The sequence below is a fragment of the Bombus affinis genome, chromosome 4 (assembly GCF_024516045.1).
Source record: "Bombus affinis isolate iyBomAffi1 chromosome 4, iyBomAffi1.2, whole genome shotgun sequence".
Classification (NCBI taxonomy): Eukaryota; Metazoa; Arthropoda; class Insecta; order Hymenoptera; family Apidae; genus Bombus; species Bombus affinis.
Window position 1 is genome coordinate 2,219,312 of NC_066347.1, and position 21,138 is coordinate 2,240,449.

General features: G+C 33.6%; 4 protein-coding genes across 7 annotated transcripts in view; 2 read left to right on the forward strand and 2 right to left on the reverse strand.

Moving 5' to 3' along the window:
* The window catches only part of LOC126915279 (putative transcription factor SOX-15), a 69,393-nt gene extending 60,573 nt beyond the window's left edge, over window positions 1-8,820 (forward strand). For both annotated transcript variants that reach the window (XM_050719820.1, XM_050719822.1), the window contains exons 5-9: window positions 210-432; window positions 1,428-1,624; window positions 2,198-2,415; window positions 2,997-3,300; window positions 5,504-8,820. In XM_050719820.1, the coding sequence (XP_050575777.1) occupies window positions 210-432; window positions 1,428-1,624; window positions 2,198-2,415; window positions 2,997-3,300; window positions 5,504-6,048 (1,487 nt within the window). In that variant the 3' untranslated portion in view covers window positions 6,049-8,820. The remainder of the gene's footprint in view (window positions 1-209; window positions 433-1,427; window positions 1,625-2,197; window positions 2,416-2,996; window positions 3,301-5,503) is intronic.
* A 399-nt stretch (window positions 8,821-9,219) lies between these two features.
* LOC126915295 (out at first protein) lies at window positions 9,220-14,175 on the reverse strand. Its single transcript, XM_050719863.1, has 4 exons — window positions 13,906-14,175; window positions 13,615-13,728; window positions 13,217-13,535; window positions 9,220-13,127 (listed from the first exon to the last, which is right to left on the reverse strand). The coding sequence occupies exons 1-4, from the start codon at window positions 13,999-14,001 to the stop codon at window positions 12,817-12,819; spliced, it is 840 nt and encodes a 279-aa protein (XP_050575820.1). The 5' UTR covers window positions 14,002-14,175; the 3' UTR covers window positions 9,220-12,816.
* Window positions 14,176-14,596: 421 nt separating this feature from the next.
* LOC126915300 (uncharacterized) lies at window positions 14,597-18,209 on the reverse strand. Of its 2 annotated transcripts, XM_050719873.1 has the most exons (4): window positions 17,536-18,209; window positions 15,111-15,588; window positions 14,844-14,938; window positions 14,597-14,718 (listed from the first exon to the last, which is right to left on the reverse strand). In XM_050719873.1, exons 2-4 carry the CDS (start codon window positions 15,315-15,317, stop codon window positions 14,616-14,618), a joined length of 405 nt encoding a protein of 134 aa, XP_050575830.1. In that variant the 5' UTR covers window positions 15,318-15,588; window positions 17,536-18,209; the 3' UTR covers window positions 14,597-14,615. The 2 variants fall into 2 exon arrangements, with proteins under 2 accessions (XP_050575830.1, XP_050575829.1); XM_050719872.1 differs by having other exon boundaries at window positions 15,111-18,209.
* A 24-nt stretch (window positions 18,210-18,233) lies between these two features.
* Window positions 18,234-21,138, forward strand: part of LOC126915287 (synaptotagmin 1) — a 35,468-nt gene continuing 32,563 nt past the window's right edge. Inside the window, exon 1 of one of the 2 annotated variants that reach the window (XM_050719847.1) lies at window positions 18,234-18,519. The gene's annotated coding sequence lies outside the window, so the exon portion shown is untranslated. The remainder of the gene's footprint in view (window positions 18,520-21,138) is intronic. The other variant, XM_050719844.1, reaches the window with a different exon arrangement.

Consider the following 21,138-nt stretch of genomic DNA (forward strand, 5'->3'; position numbering starts at 1 on the left):
ACACCCTTTCTCCTTCCCTTTTATCGTATACATCCGCGTGTAACATTATTCATACAATTTTTATTGCCTTTCACGCCGCCCCCTGAATTCAGGAACACCGGTGGTAAGCATCGTTCCAATATATACCTACAGCTAACGTTGCAATGTCGTATCGAAAAATCGTGGCACCGTTGCGGCACCAGCTAACGGATGGTCCCCATGTATTTCAGGGAAGAAATGGCGAGGGTTGACCCCGCAGGACAGAAGGCCGTACGTGGAGGAAGCCGAGAGACTGAGGGTCATACACATGCAGGAACATCCGAACTACAAGTACAGGCCACGGCGTAGGAAACACGCGAAACGGGCCCCAGGGGCGCCGTCCTCTCCTCCGTCCGCGACCAACACCACGGTCAATAGGTCCAACCCCTCTGGTACCACGATTCATCATTCCATGTAAGTCGATATCTCCTCTTGATTCGCCGCGATTTTTCAACATCATTCCCGTTCCGTCATCGAATTAATCGAGCGTGCAAGGTGCGCGATCGAGACGTTGGAATTAATTTTCATCGATATCGAATTTGATAGGTGCAAGGGTTATCGGGATGGGTAATGCTATTGGTGATAGTTGGTTGAAGGTTGAATTACGGTGGCGATAATATAAAGTACATGCTTATTCGTAAATGGATTTATTTCCTATCAGACTTTATATGCCAATTTTATTTTCGTTAAGTTAAATTATTGTAATCGTGTGAAAGTACTGCTGCTAAGTGATGAAGTATAATATATTATTATACACTTGGGCCATATTAATTGGTATAGAAATGGTAGGATAAATAAAATACTGTACAAATACCTTTTATAGTATTGTAATTGTGATTGGTATTTGATATATTTTTATATTTATTTTATATGTTTTTGTTATTTTATGTAAAGATGAGAATAACCTGAAGTCTGTTTACAACAAATATTTGGCACGTTGTTTTACAATGATAGCCGAATGGTTCGAAGATATAGCGAAAAGTAGTCATATAAATGGATAAAAATTAGGCGGAATAAGGCCCGATGGAATTCAGTAATTTCAGAGTACAAAAACGTTATTAATATCAAGATGTTTCTTTAAACTATTATTAAAATATAAAATATACTTGTTCAGAAATATAGTTATAAATACTAACTATATTTTACATTTTACTTCGTCAATGAAGATACAATGTACTCTGTCTGTAGAAACTTAAACTATGTAACAGATCCTTCGTCAATGAAGTTAAAATAGTTCTGCACTAATCATTCTCACTTTGAGTTAAAAAAGCACGTTTCAGCGAAACAAAAATATTCTTCCAAACGATATGCATCGAGTTTCATTCGTGCCATCCTTCCGTTTAACAAGTTCTTCGTGTTAAAGACGTTTCTTGGAAGAATTACGAAGTGACGTTCAATGTTTATTTAAGGTCCAAGATGGACAGTTATCAAGGCATTCCTCAGATCCCGTGGGGCGGACATTCCCCGATCTCATCCCTGTATCACCAGCAGCAGCAGCAAGGTATTCAGGAGTACAAATCGGAGAGCAATTCCTTGTACGGTAGTCCTTATACGCCTATCATTCACACACCGGACATATCTCCAGTTGCCAGTCCCGAGCCAGATGGTGAGACATTGTACTCGCATTAATTACCGTACAGACAGCCGTGGAACTTGAGGAATTATATCTACATATATAACTAAATTAATGTTTAAATGAAAAATCAAATTATTATTAATTTAAATTAAAGTGATAAATTATAAATTATAAAATTAAATTACTAGTAATAAATCACAAATTACAAATTGCAATTATTTGTATTAAATTCTAAATTAAAAATTAAAATTATTAGTAATTTCAATAGGAAATTTCAATCATTTGCATCTTAATTTTAAATGGTTTTCGTGGCACTTGAAAATTCTGTTATTCATCTTCTTTTTTTTGTAAAAATATCCACTTTATTAAATCGTCCTGTTAGATTCTCATTAGAAGATCCTTTGATAAAATAAAACATTTCTCTTTAAAATGGCATACCTCTACTAAAGTGTTCTATTACGAATTTCTATAGTAGCAAGTTGTATATATATATATATATTATTGGACTATTATTATTATTTCATCAGGAAGCATATTCTATCTCTTGTACGTGGTTATGGAAACATATAGCGTTTGAATTATTGACGAATTAATCTTGATCAGGTGACGGAACGCATTTGCCATCCAATCAAAATCCAGATCCTGAACGTGATCTGATGGAGGGTTCGTCGAAGCAGCACGGCGAAATGAACGAGCAAACGAAACGGTACACTTTCATGAGTACCGATAATCAGCTGCACACGGGTCATGCTGGTGGTACTAGCATATCGTCGTGTCAGAATTCTGGTGCTTACACAGATACTCTGACTTACAAAAAATCGGTGAGTAATGGCGTGCATACGAACGATCTTGCTGGAGACTATGAGGACAAATGTAGACTCGTTTAGTAGGTTGCTTTGCGATTACTTGCTAGACAAATCTATATCGTCGATTATTATAAAATTTCAGACACTGTTCGAAATACGAAATTCAGAATGGACGTTTAAAATCCTGAAAAATTGCGGACGGGTAAAATTGTAAATTTATTTCTACTAACTCATCAGCAGAAACGTTCCAACAGAAAATTTGATTTCATAGAATAACGCCAAAAGCAAGAAACACTGGTTTACGTTATTTTTCATTTTCTATTCCTTTAAAAAGTAATGAACGATACGTAAACATTTGGTTCGTCAATGAAACATTATTTTCACTCAACGGTGCATAAATATCTAATCGATAAAAATATTCCATTAAACATGCAAACCTCTTCGGTTCGACTTAAACGAAAAATTTATTTCATACCTCACGATCGAACACGTGACACATTTATCCATTTATCGTAACGTTTGGACAAGCTAACGTGTCAATTACAGTAGGACGAAACACGAGTGAAAGTTTCAACGGTAATTTTTCTCTCTTTCAGGTGAGTTACTTAAATTTCGAGAGACAGCCGTCGAGTATAGCCGCGGTTGGTATAGCGAACGGAATGATGGTATCGTGCAATAAATTGCGCTCTGGATTTGAAAATGTTGGCTCTGTGACGGGGACTTTTTATCCGCCAGTCGCATCCCCGCACGATCAATCGTTGCAGCACTACACAAACACCCAATCCTCGAAGACTGCCAACTATTCGATGCAGTCCACTGTCGAGAACAACTATAATCCTGTTCAGTGTGCCAATCGACAACAGTCCATGGGGATTCGCGGAGCCGCTGAAGGTTGTTCCGGTAATCCTTTATTCATTTTTACGTATTATACGCTGTGTTACAGTTGGATCAAATCCAGTACACAAACACGATTGGAACCCAGTTACGCTGCTTCTCTATTCTTTTGGATGTTTATTTAAATTTCTTATTGATCTTTGTTCCAATATTTGTTAAATATATATCGAAATATTTCGTCTTTTTTTTAAAGACTTGTTCGATTATTATGATAGCCGATGATGGGTCCTTTTAAAATCCAGAAAATATGATTTCTTTCGATTATGCCCTTTCTTTCTCAGTCGTTTAACATAGATATATATCTTTCCTTTTTATTCTTTTGTGATAGAAAAAAGAGCAATAATGAAAATGTCTGTGATTTAGAGGATTTTATAATATCATAACATCAGAAATTTATACGTTAAATTGTTAATTTTGTTTGCTCGATTTAATTCTTAATAACATCTTCGTATTTCATATCTATCCTTCTTTACCTTTTTAGAAATATGCAAAATAAACGAGGAGTGGAAAGAAATAAGGCTGCAATCAAATGAATATCAATAAATCAATAAATAAAGTTTTGCGGGAAACAATGTTCTGTTTATCAAAATGTTATTTATAGACAAAATATAATAAAACTTATTTATTACATGTACTATACTACTTTATGTAACTTTACAATATTTTTATTTCAACATCTCGGAGATCCGTTAATTAATCATAAAAAGAGCTTTATATTTTAAGAAAGGACGTAAGTCCATTATGTAGTTTCCTCAACGAGACCGCAAGTGCCAGCACAGATTTTCTTATTTGATGGGATAATTGAAGCAGATTTATCTATGCACATGTTCAAGCACGAGGGTGAGAGCTCGTTGGCACATTGCACTTACAGCTCAATTTAGAAAACTGATCATGTGCCTATATCGTATACGAAATTCTAAAAACTATATGAATTATCGTGATAACATTTTCCTTCCTTTTCCTATTTACTGATATTCGTCTTCGTATAAACAAACTTTTTAAGAGAAAAAGAATTTTTTATATGATAAAGCCTTTTTTATTTCCACTTCTCAAATCTTTGAATTAATCATGCCATATAATCAGATAAGTGTTATAATAACAAAGTCCAGATGTAAAAAGGACATATTAGATATGAGAATGCGGTAATTTCAGTGCTATTCTTACAATCTCTCATCATTCACTACATAATTTTCATTTTTTCCTGCAATCAGCTTCTGTCTTTGAATTATTTAACTTCTTTGAAGTACAAGCAATAGATATAATTACATTTTACAATTTCTGGGAATACTTGAACAGAAATGAAAGTTTCATTTCATTGCATAACACGAAATAAATAAAACTGTAGCTAACTTTAGAAAGAGTTCGGCAGTATATAATGTATCCTCTCAAAGTCGACAGTGAGAGTAGAATTAGTGTCAGAAATTCAGAGCAGAAGGAGCAACAAGATCTAAATCTTCCCTCAGTTATTTCTTACAACATTTAAGACAAACTACACGCATACTATAAATAACAAATACATGCAAACGGTACAGAAAATTTCTTAACACTTTGCCAACCTGCCGAGTTAAAATCGCCTACCAACAGGTGTTGAAAGTATCGCACATTCTTGGTGAAATAGTAACATTTAAAATTAACCGAAACATCTGTAATTCCTATCAGTATACAATACAAACGTTAATAAAATGAAATGTGCATGTAAAAACCATTTCTTTGAAAACATACAAATACAGAAAATAAATTTATTAGAAAATTATTCTTTTAAAATAGGATCATTCGAGATTTCTGTATACAGACAAATATGTAAATGTTACTGAAATAATACAATGTATGTACATACGTATAAAGAGCTGAAGAAAAAAATAGTGCAGCTAGAAAAAAGTTTTAAAGAGTAAATTCCACTTAAAAATAACTCTTTAAGTTATCAAGAATGCATTTCCCAAAGTAACGTACCCATAGTTACGATAACTTCAAAGATCCAATAACGATCGACCAAGTCGGCCAAATCGAATAACACCGTACAGTCACGCTAATTACTGCAACACCCCCAAGCGAGACAGTTTTGCAAATACGAACCACTTGCCTGTAACAACTCGAACAACCCGAAATCTCTTTTCTGGCTTTCTCCTCTGCGCATAATAGCCCCTTTATTCGCGACGTCACACGCGAAAGGAGACGAGGCTATTCTTCTCGACGACCGATTTATTTCCAGGTGTATCCCACCGGTACCAAATGAGTCATCACCAGGAGTACCAAACGGAGGGAACCAGCGCTGGCCAACAGCATCCGATTCTGGGTCACATGGAGGCAGCGATGGCCACCACCGCCGAAGAAGAACAGCAACAGACGTTACAGTTGGAGAAGTATTTCAAATACTCGCATCCGACCAACGTGACGCATACCAGCCTCACCTCTCAGAATCTCCTTGACAGCAATCACAATTACGCCAGTGATCTTCGTTACTACACGCCCCAGCAGACGCAGCTGGACATGTCGAACTCTCAGTGCATCGTCGACGATCAAGCCAAGGATGCTCGATGCTCGAACGTGGCCATAAGCCACGCGATGGAGCAATACCATCAGGCCATGGATGTGGCCAAGTATTCGGAACACCAACAGCAACAACAGCAACAACAACAACAACCGCAACAGGCTCAACAGGGTCAGCAATCGCAGAGTATCGAGCATGTTTCGAAGGCGGACGACGATTTCAGTGTAATACTTGCCGACGTACGCAAGACTTGTTACAGTAGCTAGTGTTTCAGCTAGATCAGAGCTGTCTGTAGGAAAACACTGAGGAACTTGGTGTTCCTTGTTTCTGCATTGATTTCTTGCGGTCGAGTGTTGTAGGCCTAATCTTTAATGTAAAGAAATCGAATTGTTTGGTTCTTGGTATAGTAAACATTGCAAACATTGATTACTCAAGGCTGATGAACCTTAATACTTAACTAGAGGTGTAAAGATGTATTAACCTTTTGTCGTCAAATATTGTCGCAGTGGATACATTTAAAATTTGTCGAGTAAAATTTGTCTTCAAAGCCCGATGGCTCCGCTATGACAATGGTAAACGTTTATTGCTCCGATTAGTTGGTAACGCTCCAGAAAAATGTGAAGAGCGTAAAGGATTAACATGCGGATGACGCTACGTTGGCGCCACAGCCTGCTTGCTTCCGAAGACAGATGACACAGTGACACCATATTAATGTCATTAGCATCAACGAAGCAGAAAATTTCAGTCACATTGAGCGACCACCACTTCGCTGCTACAGACAATATGTGAAACACATTTATATGTAATACATAATGTATTAAATATCTAAATTCAACTATAAAGGTAAGAGAAATGTGATATGTTTAAAGAAAAAGGGAATATCCTTGAGTACTTAATATTTGTTGTTTCTACTATAGTGAAAGAAGTCCCTCCCATAGACAGCTCTGTCCTAGATAATCATTTTGATATGGGCGATCTAGCCCTTATGGCTGCAGAGAAGAGTTAGGTGCTAACGTTTTTAAAGAATCCGGTGCTTATACACATTTCTGTACACATTTCCGGTGCTAATGCTCTTGATCAGGAGGTGTGGTTGCAAGATAACAAAGAATTGATGATAGATTATTGTTTCTTGTTGTTTGAAATAGCTATTTTATTTACTCTTTTTAGCTTTTTGCACTTGAATGAATAATAACAAACATCATGCAAAATAGGTATACCAAAATATATGTGCATGTTTAGTTTCTCTTTAATTCAAGAGTAATTTCAAAAAATATAATAAATTATTGCCAATGATGACATCCCCAAATATATTTTATATATAATTATTATATAATTATTATTATATGATTATATATAATTATACATTATTTTATATATAAAATATATTTGGGGATATCTTTTTAATAATTACATAATTATTTTCCCCAATCTCCATATAAATAGAAGTTAATTATCATTTCTTACCCTAACAAATTCATTGGTCAATTTAACCAACGACTTGAATAAAAGTTGTTTACGACATTCCTAATTAAATAAGAACTGGAACTATCGTCAAGTGCAAAAAGTTAATCTCGTCGAAAGAAATTCATGGTGACACACTTACCGCGTTATCTTCTTTGAAAAGAAAGTGAAACGAGCATAGGGCGTAATAATTTAACGGGTCCCTGGTAGAAACAATTGTGCTCATCAGTTAACAGTTATTTATTACAGACAATTCTCGGCGTTCGTCAGCATGTCTAACTTAAGGTGATGAAAATACAGTAGAGTAGCATCCTAAACCCTGACGCATAACAATACGGTGAGCTATAACGCAACGTGTTAAAACTGGAAAATACAATTTTTTACCAATGCTATTGCAACCACACCTCGTAATCTTTTTTACTCGTTTTGACAGAGCGATAAAAATCGAATCTCTTCGAACTTCGAAAAACTTAATGCGCGAAGTATTTGCACGTAATGACGGTCGAGACATAAAGAAATCAAGACATACCCCGATTTCCTCAATGTCCAGAAACGTTATTACGGTTGTAGAAATGTCTTGTTTATTTAATTTATAAGATCAATTGATCGAAATGACAATGTTCGGTGACAGAATCGTTGAAAGCAACGGCGTTATTGTTGAACTATTTTTATCCACCTATGCACTCATGGTACAGTATAGCACTGTATATTTAGAGCATACATGCATATTTCCGCGTCGAAAATAGATCGAATAATTTTCCGTAACGAATTAAACGACGTATTAGTTTCTCGTAACGATCGATGCTTGACGGCGGTCTACTTAACAACAAAAATAAGCTACATCCTTTCTTACATATTCATCGTGATGTTTACGAAAACGACGTTTATTTCTAGCGTAACGATTTAGACATCTTATTTATGATGCACATTTCAAAATTCAGATACTTAATGTAAATGGAAAATATATATATATAGATATATATGTTTTTATGGCGATAATGTAAAATCTTCTGTGAGAAATACTTATTTAAAAGAAAAAAAAGACGATATTAATCGAAGTACCTTGTTTAAAATAAGTGTACGAACTTTTCTTAAGCCTCCTCGTTGGCTATTTTATATGTGTATAAGCACGATCTCCTTATTTTCCTCTCTTTCAGATGACTGATCGAAATTCTCGTTGTAAATGTAGCATAAACGTAGCAGAACGAACGTTTCTTTTTTTGTCCCTTTTTTTACTCACGTAAGCTTCTACTTTCATAGTCTTTAATACTCTATGTAGCATACGATGATACCTATATGTAACGTGGCAATAAACGTGGATATTTTATCGTTCGATCCTCGATTTTGAATACACTTGCGTAAACGACATATGGAATTTAGGTAATGAGTGTAAAGAAGAGGAGGAGAACTAAATTATTATGATTACTGTATCGTACTTAATAGAGACAATTATCAACAACATTCATGGCTTCTCGTGTATTTTTCGACCACTCATTATCAAATTAACTCATTTCGCTAGTGATACATCGTTGGAGATTGAAACAAACAAACATATAAAATACAAAATTGAGAATGTATAGGATGTTTCGTTTTATCTTGTCGACCTTTCAATCAATTATCTAGTTTTTTTTTCCTGCAGCAATTACTTATTTCGTTAAAACACATTCAACAGCTTTAATTTTCAAGATCATCTTTCTTTTAGATCTCGAAATTTAACTTTATAGCAATAATATTGTTTTTTACTTAAAAATATGCAATTAAAAAAAGATACTAAGAAAGACTAACATTGCTATTTATTATGGTATTTATTCTACTGAATGAGATATATTTTTTTATGCGGCTAAAAATAATAAAGCTAAATTAGCAAGAAACAAGATATTTATAACACCCTATATCATTTTAAATAATTTATTATAATATAATAAATATATTACTAGTAAAAATTCTAAAAGATATGGACTAATTAAACTCAACGATTGCTTACTCGTTCTTTTTATTAAATATATATAAAAAATATGTGTATAAGTTACAATGTTATGTGTAAAGCTGAAATTATACACGGTGAGTAACATCAAGTTTCGATTCGAAGTATCGATAGAAAAATGTTTAAATGCTATTAGTATATCCCCTTACTATACCCGTTTCCCAGACCCCTATAGTGTTAGCCAAAATGAAATCTCATAACAGTGTATGTGTTCGCAAGTTAAAGGTAATAAATCAGTGCCTTCGTTATTCGAGAGAAAGGGAGAGAAAGAGAAAGCTTTAACAAAGTATGAAATTCTGTCAAACAGGAACAAGTGTCTGAAATATTTTCCTTAAGTTGGACCATATCATTAATTAATGTCTATACCCTTATGTCTTATGTTATTCATGTGAATTTCTTTTTATGTTTCTTTCTTTTCTTTTCTGCTTTGTTAATCATGCACATTAAATGACACATATAATTTATCGAGATACTAACAGTAACATCTTGAACATTCTGCAATTTGTCTATACCGTGTTTGGTAATTAAGTATACAGGATGATTCACAAGAAACTGATCATCCAAATCTTTTAATAAATCAAATATTTTCCGCAATATTCTGTCAAAATTCCAGTCAATTTTCTTAAAGACTTACAATTCTTTTTCAAAGAAAATTAAAGATTCAGTTTTAATGAGACATCAAATTTTCGTCATTTATAATGCTGAGAATTGGTAGTCTCATTATGAAGACTCATAAAACAGTATCACTGGATCCAATTTTATACAAACTATCATACAGAAATAATAATATACATATTTACATAAAAACAATGATAGCATTGGAAATCAAAAAAGATTTTTTTAAATCATTTTCTCAAAACTTCTTAGACTGTGTCCTACGCTTTTGACTATGCTTCCAAGACAAACAGGACAAAGATTATCCGTGTACTCCATTTTTTGTGAGTCACCCTATAGTTCGTAGGTACTTATATACACAATGTACAAATTTATATTGCTGTTTGCAAACTTAACCGATTACACAGTCCGCGTATAAATTACTTAATCGAATTATATCGCACTGACTCATACGCAGATGCAGTTCATTCCCGGTGAAGACTGTGGTACTATTTTCTTCGTTCGTTCATCTTTTAGTGAAATATAGTATACAATCGTTAGGTGGTACAGACATAAGTGAATCGATAACGACGAGTGTCGTTTAACGCTTACAAGTTTCATAGATGTTCGATTATAGATGTAAGTATGTGCAATATATGTGTATATATACTTATTATCTTTTTGCTCATTTGTTCGCTTATGCTAGGAATTTCGTTAAATACGATTTTGTGTCGGTGAGGAAGCGCGGTGAATTGCAACGTGTATATATAATATGTTTATTATTAAATTGGACAGATATTGCAGTCTTGTTTATAGTGGTTTGCTATGAAACGTATACTCTCATTTTTTCTCTCTCATTTAAATACCAAGCGCCCTCTTTGTACAAATAATGAATTTTTATTCCATACAAATCAACGATACTTTTTACTCACTGAATATTTTATATATAATGTATATCCTACGAATTGTACACGTTTCAGTTATTAACAAACGATCTTTATATACAAAGACTTAATTCATTCCCACGTGCCCTCAACGTTTATATTTTGCATCGGCGCGTGCTTCTTCTCCTATGTTATGTACAATTCGAACTTAATTTACACATATAAATGGCAGCCTTACATGTCATGTATAAAATTCTGTACAGATACCAGTGCATTTAGTGCCAAGCAAACACACGTAATCATTTTTTACAAATCGCTAGAAATATAAAAAACTTGTTGAGATATGAATTATTTAATTTTGAGGAGGATAATAATAGATATAGTACCAGCCTTAAAATACATTGCACCAAATTACCACTTACAGAAAATTCGGTATTAACTTCGATATCTTCAAACTAATGATAAACATTATGTTAAATATAAATTAGTAACTCTAACATTTAATATTGTTTGTATAATATAACTTTATTCGTACGTAAAAAATATTAAAATTAGATTTTATATTAATTTATCACTATTATGCATGAAAATGTTTTATACATAAATAAACAGTAATTAAACAGCCGAAGAAGTATAGTTTACTTATTTCGTTAAATGCATTTAAGTTTGGAAAGTCTATATTTATCGACACACTTTCAGTAATAATCTCATAAAAAATTCCATTCCAACAGTATATTTCTCAATTTGTATTATAAATTGAGCAACTCTTTTATATTTCTAATAGAATAAGAAAAGATTACGTGTATGAACTCAGACTAGATGCACTTTAATGCATTGTGGCACTACTACACGTGAGTAAATTAGACGCGAAAGTCTTCATGTTACTCTGAATGGATTATTTGTAACCTACAGTGTTCATGACGTATACACACAAATATTTATTGCTAGCCGTCTGTTTTATCCGGCTGTGAACAGTTAATAAAAACAGTCTGTTCAAATTTCTCGAACAATTTTACGCCCTCTATTATGCAATAAACATTGTTACTTTGTGACCAACTATGTATGTTTAGTAGTACATATTATGTAAGACACATTGTGCATATAACGTAAGGTATGTTAGGAATGATTACATTTTTGATAAATGCAGGCAAATACTAATTTGGGAATGTGATGAATAAGTGTAAACTTAAATAATTTTCATATAACAAGATATGACAACTAAGTAAGTCTTTTAGAATTAGTTTCGCTTTCTTTTTTTAATAGTTCCTTCTTTTACCGTACCTTGTTCTCCCTATAAAATATTTTGTTAGTTATCCTAGTAAAATACAAATATTACTGTTACAAATGCATCCATTCAGTACAGCCTATAAAAGTAAGAATTTATCTAACATAGGTCTGCCGACGCCCTGGTACATGTACCGAGAACATACTTCTAACCTGCTTCCGTCATTATGGAAGCCCCGATACCGACCCTATATTTTTATAGAAAAACACTGACATTTAGAAAGCATATAATTAATATCAACTCGCGAAGATGATACTAATACTCACAACTGTCTTCAGTCTCACTGCTAATGAGAGATTTCCTTTACTATAAATGACAAGTGGTACAGGGGCCCCACTAATGGACAGAGCAAATTTAAAAATTTTGCGACCATTATATCTAAATCATCTGATTCATACTAGTCTTCTTCTCGAATAGATATTGTGAAATGGAATATATATATTACATATTTACGACATCTTTTCAAATAAAATAGAAAAATAATACCTTAAAAATTGTTCAAAATGAAATTACTCCAAAAGGTCATTATAATGAACAAGTCGATATACCCTGATAAGAGTGAGCACAATTAATAGTTGATATGTACAGACGAAATAAAGTTAAAAATTTGGTGAGATCAATGATGATTTGACAAAGATATATAAGTAACAAAGGTACCTTTTGTTACAAATGTTTACTTTTTAAAGCATTTATGATGAAAATGAAATTGATGTTAATGTATATGTGATAAATTAGTATGTCAAAGGTAGTTTTGCTTTCTGATAATTTGAATAATCTTGCCCTCTTTCATAAATTAAAACCTATATATCTACAGTGTTCTTATGTGTCATTCATCCCATAAACAATTCTGCTTCATTTTAGAATAGTATGAGAATATAAAACATTTTTTACAAGTTTTAATGCCACATTTATATGGAGTGGCTGCTTTTTTACCATCACCTTTGCCTTTGCAAAATTTTAAACCACATGGGTACCAACCAATACATAATTCTAATGAACATGTGCAAGGTGCCCACATATTCGATGTGTCTGCACACCGTGTTACAAATAACGATCTTGAATCATTTGTACCTTGTTGCGTTATAGAATTTGTGCTGAAGTTGTACACAGCTGCCATGAGTGAAAGTTCGGATGAGCCTAATAAAAGAATAAAGAAACTTTGAAATTAGATACTATATTGGAAAGAATTTTATTTACATGTTAGTTTATCTATTAATATAACTTACCAGGCCTTTGAATCCACTGTTTTATATCTTCATTTCTGGTATAAGCAGATCCAGCTGCTTCTCCACAAAGAGTTGCAATGTGTTTAGAAATATCTTTGGATTCGGATACATCTAAGAATAAATCCATGGTATAATTCACGTGACCTTTATCTTCTTCTGCAACACGCACAGTGCCTGGATTTTTTTGCCGTAATTTAGACATAGCATCAGATGATATGAAATCCACTTTGAAAAAATGATTAACAAAGCATAAAACTTGATATTGATTTTGACCACGTTCTTCTTCACCAAGAACTAAAGCTTTTATTATTTGAACTTCCTGAAGGAATAAATAAAATATTTTATTTCTCTTTGTAAAAAATATAAAAAAGATATAGGGTTTCAAAATAATGAATTACATTTTTAAAATCAATGAGTTGTGTCACTAAAGTACCATCTGAACATTGAAATTCTAACGTAATAACATCTTCACTAACATTGGAAGAAATCGTTTCCAATAGAATATCACCACCCTGTAAATTAAAAGTACATGGATAACACTATTTTGTTAAACTTTGAATTCGTCGAGGTTATTCAAGATGAATTATTAACCGTTAAATTATATCAAAATACCTTCCATTAAATAGTATATCTATAATTATAATTCTATTGATTCCTTATAATAGTAAATGACAGAAAAAGATTTATACCTGATTTTTAACATTTATGAGCAAATGAGTTGTACAAACACTATACAAATAGTGCAATAAAAAACAGACTGTAAATAATTCGTTGAATTTCTTCATTGTTGCATGTTGTAACTACTTTTTTCACAGTACTAACCACTGTTGTAATTAACTATAATTGATCGACATTTATTAGGAAGATAAACACTTTAAATATAACCTAATTGTAAGAACCTCCTACTCTGTACATTTTGTCGCGGTCAAAGCACACATTCACAACCATATTGGCATAGAGTATGAACTAAATAGAAAAGTATACAAAAAAGACATATAAAATACGTTTTATTAATTGTTTAAGTATAATTCATAGAAGATACAATTTACAAAGGTAAGATATATTTTATACAAGTTAACATTAACTTGCGTTAGGAATGTTGTTTAAATAACTGATAGTTAAGAAGTTAAATTAAATTAAATTGTTAAATCAAAGAAAATAATATTAAAATAAATATATTATAAAATGTATAATAAATTAACTACAGATTAAGTATAACAAAATTAACTACAATAATTATATGAAATATCTATTCTTATATATTAATTTAAAAATTCATATATTTTTATTTTTATAGTTAGCAACTAAATTATATGAAGATAAAGTAAAGTTTGTATCATATAGAAATGGCGTTAATTAAATACATTAACAAAATCGATCTGATATATCATTTTCAAATTTATTTCGCTTCCCGCGGTTTTAAGGAGATAGAAGACCTCTCTTTACTGGTTCTTCTGGAGGACGGTAGAGCTTTAGAGGATTTGCACGATTCAGCATCATTTCTAAAATTTTTCGGAACAGCTCTTTAAATACCCCCATTTTTCACCAATTCAATTTAGAGTATTTTAATATTGAAAAATTTCGTGTTGTGAAAATAATTTATCTGAAAGAACCAACGTTTACTTACTGACATCTCAATCGTAACTCAGACAATATAGAAGGTGTTGATGGTCTTTCGATAGGTTTTAAATCATATGTTTTCAAATGTATATAAACTGGAATCTGGAAATATAAATTTGTCATAAAGGTATTCTACCATAAATCGATCTATTACAAGTTCCGATTTTAAATAACAATACAAGTAAAACAAACGCCTTCTGTATTCAGATTTGAATATACCCGCCTCCAAAACAAAAACCATAGAGTACCAAGTTATCGATAGAGACATACTCACGTAAGGTAGCGACGTATCAAGAGCTATCGGTTCGATATATCTCTTCGGTATATCCGGAACTCGAAAAGAACTACCCAATATAGGCGATTCTAAGCCGTCTCCATAAATCGATGCAGACGATACTTCGTTTCGAATGCCATTTAAATCCGAATCGTTTAAATCGTTCGACCACGAATCGTTTTGCTCGATTACTTCCGTATTTTCCATCTCGATAAAGTAGTCTTTGCCAATAGAATTGGTGAAGTTTTAAAGCGCAAGCAGGCTGAGCTACTTTCGTTGAAATAAAACTGAAGACCCACTCGACGCCAAGCACTAGCCTCTAAATAATGATTCGAGGATGCTCTTCAACGTTATGTCCGACAAAGTGTTCATAAACTGAAGTTCCGTAAGTCGATATTTGGTCGATAAGTTACACTCTACTGAACAGCGGGTACCATGGAATCGTTTGTTCATCCCCTCTGAGCGTGATTCCTTCATTCTATTAATGAATTTACTTTTTCGTGATATATTGTAACATATGGTAAAATTATAAATATCTAAATTCATATAAAACGTTTAAAAATCACCGGGGAGAAGCAGAAGTCATACTTTGTATTAATTTATAGTAGATATTACATATAGTAATAAGTAAAATAACCTTCTGTCGATTATCCACTTCTGTTCAATCAGGAATTGATCAAATATACATGCACTTGATAAACGTTCAATCTCGATTTTCTAAAAGATGAAACCTCCAACGAAATTTAATTTTTATTTTCGTCCTATTTTGAGTCATAGAATCTTCCTGATTTCATTTGTATTACGAATTTAGATCCGTTTCAAAAATATCGTTATACGCTAAAAGTTTAACAAGCTTATTTTAGAATAATCTGTACTTAATAAGTTGTTCTTTTCAATGCTATGTTACAACAGTTCCTTTTACTTAATTTAAATCAACTGAACAGCAAAGGCGAACTATTATATTTTCTTCCTATACTTTCCATTTTTATTTAATTACATTTAATTATATTTTCGTCATACGTAATTATCAGGACCTTCTAACTACATATATAGCTTTGTCTGTACAAGCAGTAATTTAATTGTCTATCCCTGTAGTGCAAAAGAAAATTTAATTACCAGTTACATTCTTAATTTTCTTGACTTCATAAATAAAACTTTTAAGCAGCATAAAGATCAAACAAGTTAATTAAATTGAACTCGGGAAATTTATACAGTCAATAAAAATCTATGATATCGTAATTTAATTAGACTTTCTTGCAAAAGATACTGAACAACCTCGAAAATTGCATTTTTCGTTTCAGTTAAGTAATTCCTTTGCGCTATAAAATGTTGGTTTGAAAGTAAGTAAATAAAGATACGTGTGTATGGTTTTTTTGCATCTATTTGACTAATGGAGGTGGATGTTAGCGACTGCGGGTGAAAAGGATTAAAGAAAAAGAAAAAGAAACGGAACTATATGAAATTTCTGTCGCGTTTTCGCAACTTTGAAGTGGGAAGAATGAGAAATAAAACAAAATAAAAATGGGACAATGCTTTCACAGCTACGAAGCATGAACGACGAAGACAAAAGGAAAAGGGGAACGATTTTTCATGCTCACGAATTTTTGACATAGAAAATGAAGATTAATGTTAAACAAAAGCAACATTGTCGCTACTATAATGTTAAACATCGTGATTACTATACGCATTATAAAACCAAGTGAAAATGTACATATTGTGATTTTATAGCGGAAAAGATGAATAAAAAGCAAAATAGAAATTATAGAGACAATCCAGTGGAAGATTAATAAAATTAACCTAGCTTACATTCCTTTTCATAAGTAAAAGAAGGTTGAAATAAACTGGAAATGTTAGAACATTATTAACATCTCTTAGAATTACTATCTTGTTTGAAGTCTTAGCTTGAAAACTTTTCAAATGAAATTAATTTCTTCTCTATCTACATCCGCCGTGCTTCTAGATCATTGCTTTAATTGGATGATATATGTACATAGTTATAGACAATTTAAGTATTCGTACTATTAATCTTTCCACTATATTTGTGTTACTTGATTTCAAGACTCAACTATATTCAGGATCATATTTTGAATAAATTTTCCAGACACTTTTATTTAATTCATTTCAATTTTTCTCATCTGTGTTTAAATGAACATATTTTGAAGATCAATATGCAACTATTATAATTCAATAACACTCGTTTGTAACTCATGAAAATAGTTTTTCATAAAACAAATAGAACAAATTTTTGTCTGTCTCTTTTTCCCTTACAATTTGAATTAATACTCATTTCCCTACGAGATCAAGATATGCTCTAATGTTTATTACTTAACATCGCTAATTATATTTTCGTTAACGATACTTCCATGATACTAAATTTCTGAACACAAAATTCTGATAATCCACTAATAGGTATTCTAATACTTACAAACGGCAGTGTATATAAACACTCGAAGTTTGAAGCGGCTTGAATTAACGCCACTAAATCTGAATGAGCCTCTCTACTGTCTATAAAATCAGAACTGGAGAAGATTAGGGATGATCACGAAAAGGTAGAGGCATCGAAGATAGAGCGTATTCAGACTAGAAAATTATACAAACACAACATCCGGTTACGATAATTTGCTATATTACTGCAACCCGTACAGTTTCCTACAAATTATCGCGACATTGATCATGATCTTTCACGGATACAAAATTCCGATCGATCGATCTTTTCTTTGATATAAAGCTAACCAGTAGGTATCCTAATACTTATGAACGAGAGTGTACGTAAACACAAACTTGAAATATGAAGCGACTTGAATTCGAACAGCTCCTAAATCTGAATGAGTCTTTCTACACCCTACATTCAGAGAACCGGAGAAAATTAGAGAAGATCACGAAAAGGTAGATGTATCAAAAGTATAATGGAAAAGTTAGAAGGCAGAAGCATCAAGCGCCTGTCGTTCAACGTAACGTCTTTTACGACTACAACAACGTTGTGCTGATCGTCGACGACGGCTCGACGTCTCCGGCGCACGCATCTGTCCAGAAGGGGCGGAAGGTGCACAGCGTCGGCTCCGTCGAAACGGCGGAAAACGTAACGTGTTTTATCGATTTCGTCGGGTCGGCCATGTTCGTGTCCGCCACCGGTCAGGCGCACTCGTGTCCCACCGTCGAGAGACCGTGCCACCGATAGATTTTCCACCGTCTACACCGTCGTCGATGTCGCAGGGCGTATAACGATGCGCTTGTAAAACGCGACCGCCCCGTGTGTTTTTTCTTTCCTTCACATCGTCAGACACGAGACTCGTTCACGCTCGTTTTCCGAATCGGTCCCGGTCCGTGTCGAGGTCGACCAGCGAGCAACCAGCGAGCAGAGGAAGCTTGCGAGCATCGTTCAAGAGCAGGCAACCGACGAACAAGCACCGTGAGTACTGTTTTTTTTTTTTTTCATCAAAATATCCCTCTTGCGTTTCTTTATAGCAACTATCTCTTCGTTTAGTGAAAATGTGTTTCGGCTCTACTCGTTGATGATTTTTTTCGGTTTAAATCTGGCGAGGAATTTCGGTTGAAGAAAAGTTCTACGGTTTCCTAAGCTGCCTTAAGAGGGCTGTTTCTTCGGTGTTCTCCTCCTTCGTTCAGCTAGATATCGCTTTCCTTTGGCGGTTCTCCGTTGATGTCATAAATAGACGTCTTTTTATCTACTTTGTGAAATTCCAGGTCTTTATTAAACGGTCTTTTCGATCGTGTTCGTAATGGTCCTTCTTAATGACTAGGAACTATGTAGACGATAGCAAATTAGAGTGTTTCACAACAGAGATTATATGTTTCTTTGATTACCTTTCATATAGAACCGATATTTCTCATCTTACATCCTATTCTTTTCCTTTTTCGTGTTAATCTTTTAAAAAGGAAAAAGATGAAAGTTATTTTTTTTACATTTTCTCAATATACACTGTACCTCTGTCGCCTGGTGATCAGTCCTAGATAAGGACGAAAGGGTATAGGGATAAAAGGGGGGGAACATTTCGTGGGTAGAAGCACAATCTAGGCCTTCGATCATCATGCAAAGCAAGCATTTTCGGTCATTTGATCCCAGAACTATTTCCGAGAACGGTCGTTGGACGATATTTGGCTCTGTCGTTTCAAAACTTTCCTCTTTACCTTCGACTTCTTCGCTTATCGTCGTTCGTCCGCTCGTCATCGTCCCTTCGTAGTTCGTCCATCCCTTCGGAACCGTTCCCCACCCCTTTACCCTCGCAGTCCTCGGCAATTTTTCTTTGTACTCGACAGCTTTTGTACCGATCGTGCACCAACCAGTCAACCGTATCGATATCGATCCACAATAATTCTATTCCTTCGATTCACTGCTCGTAGCCTTCTTTTCTTTTTTATACCTCATTTCACCGTCGTTCCTCGCCGTGACATGAACGTTTCTCAGCTGCACACGCCACTCGAAACGTCGACCAGTGAAAAACGTGGGCGAGCCTGGCTAATCGATTTGCCTCCTGGCGTGAAATTTTCTGCTTCTAATTTTCTCAAGTGTTCCATGTCGCGACCCGATTACAGGGCCAATCCTTCCGCAAAACGAGCCAGCAACCACTGAATAAAGAGACATTTCATGGACTCGCGGATCCCCGCCTTTTAAATTCCCTCCTCTCTCTCTCTCTCTCTCTCTCTCTCTCTCTTTCTCTCTCTCTCTCTCTTTCTCTTTCTCTCTCTTGCAGTCCTTTGTTGTCGCAATGATAGCACGCTTTCCGACCGTAAATGCTTCCAAAATGATCAGCAGCATTTTGCCTTGCGACTCTAAAATTTCAATTGACCCTGTGCCGATAAATTTTTGTACGAGCTGGTCGTTTACTCGTATCTTGTCATAATTGTTTGGTGAGATGAAATTTAGGCTTTTGGATTTTTGGTCGGTTTTGATTTGGAGGCAGTCGACACCCACTTCCGCCGTTGCTGAGTGGTTATAGGTGGATGGTATCAGTGATCGATTTGATTCACTGGTAAATGGTTTAGGTTCCTTCGTGCTTTTTGGTTGCTTGATGGTCTTTTCTGTGCGAATGGATTTCAGTGTTATTTGAGAATATGAAATATAAAGAGAAGAGGGCTTTTAAGATTCTGTTTATTCGTGTCTGTTATGAAATCTTGGACTTGAAATTATCGTTTTGTACAGAGGATAGCCCTTAATAATTTTATTTCTGATACTATGATATTTTATTATATTTTGTTTTGTTTAAACACAAACGTGCGTATATTGCAGTATCTGAACACTGTTCTTGAAGACATTTAAAGATATGAGGAAAAATGCTTCATTATAGTCTTAGTTATCATTCTATTTTATGATATTTAACTTATTTTTTCATTATATCGTAGCCTTTCTTACCTGTATATATACATTCTTAAAACAATATTTATGATTCTTCATTGTTTAGAAGAAACTGCATAAAAGTTTCTATATTCTGCAGTTATACGTGGTGGTTTCCGGCGCTATTGACAAGCGATCAGTATGTTCAGCTTTTGTATAACGTCTCTACGTTATTTTGTTTCGCTTTAAAAACATGTTCTATCATGCGATTCCTACGACATTTTATCATAAAAGTCACTACAAATTGTGCGTCAACCTGTAAATAATATTTCATCCAAGTAAACATTTCATATCTGCGTCCTTTACTTTACCATTTAACGCAACTAAATTACATATAAAGCGTAATTTAGTTAGTTTGAAGGATCGTCAATTAGTTTATCTCATTTACGTCAACATGGTCGGGCATATAGATTTTAATTTAATCTAATATTAAACAGATAAAATTAACATTCGCTTAAATAGTCAAATAAAAAGATTTATCGAAAAATCAAATTCTAATTATCTATATATTTATATGTATATAAATGAATATTTTCAAGAGAAAACTGGTATTTAATTTAATGTAGAAATTGAGACCTGTCAAAAATTTGTGTTCATAAACGTTTAACCAATTATTTATTAATTCATTCTTCACACTGCTAAAAGGCTTTAATGATCAAATAGAAAAATTCATCGGAG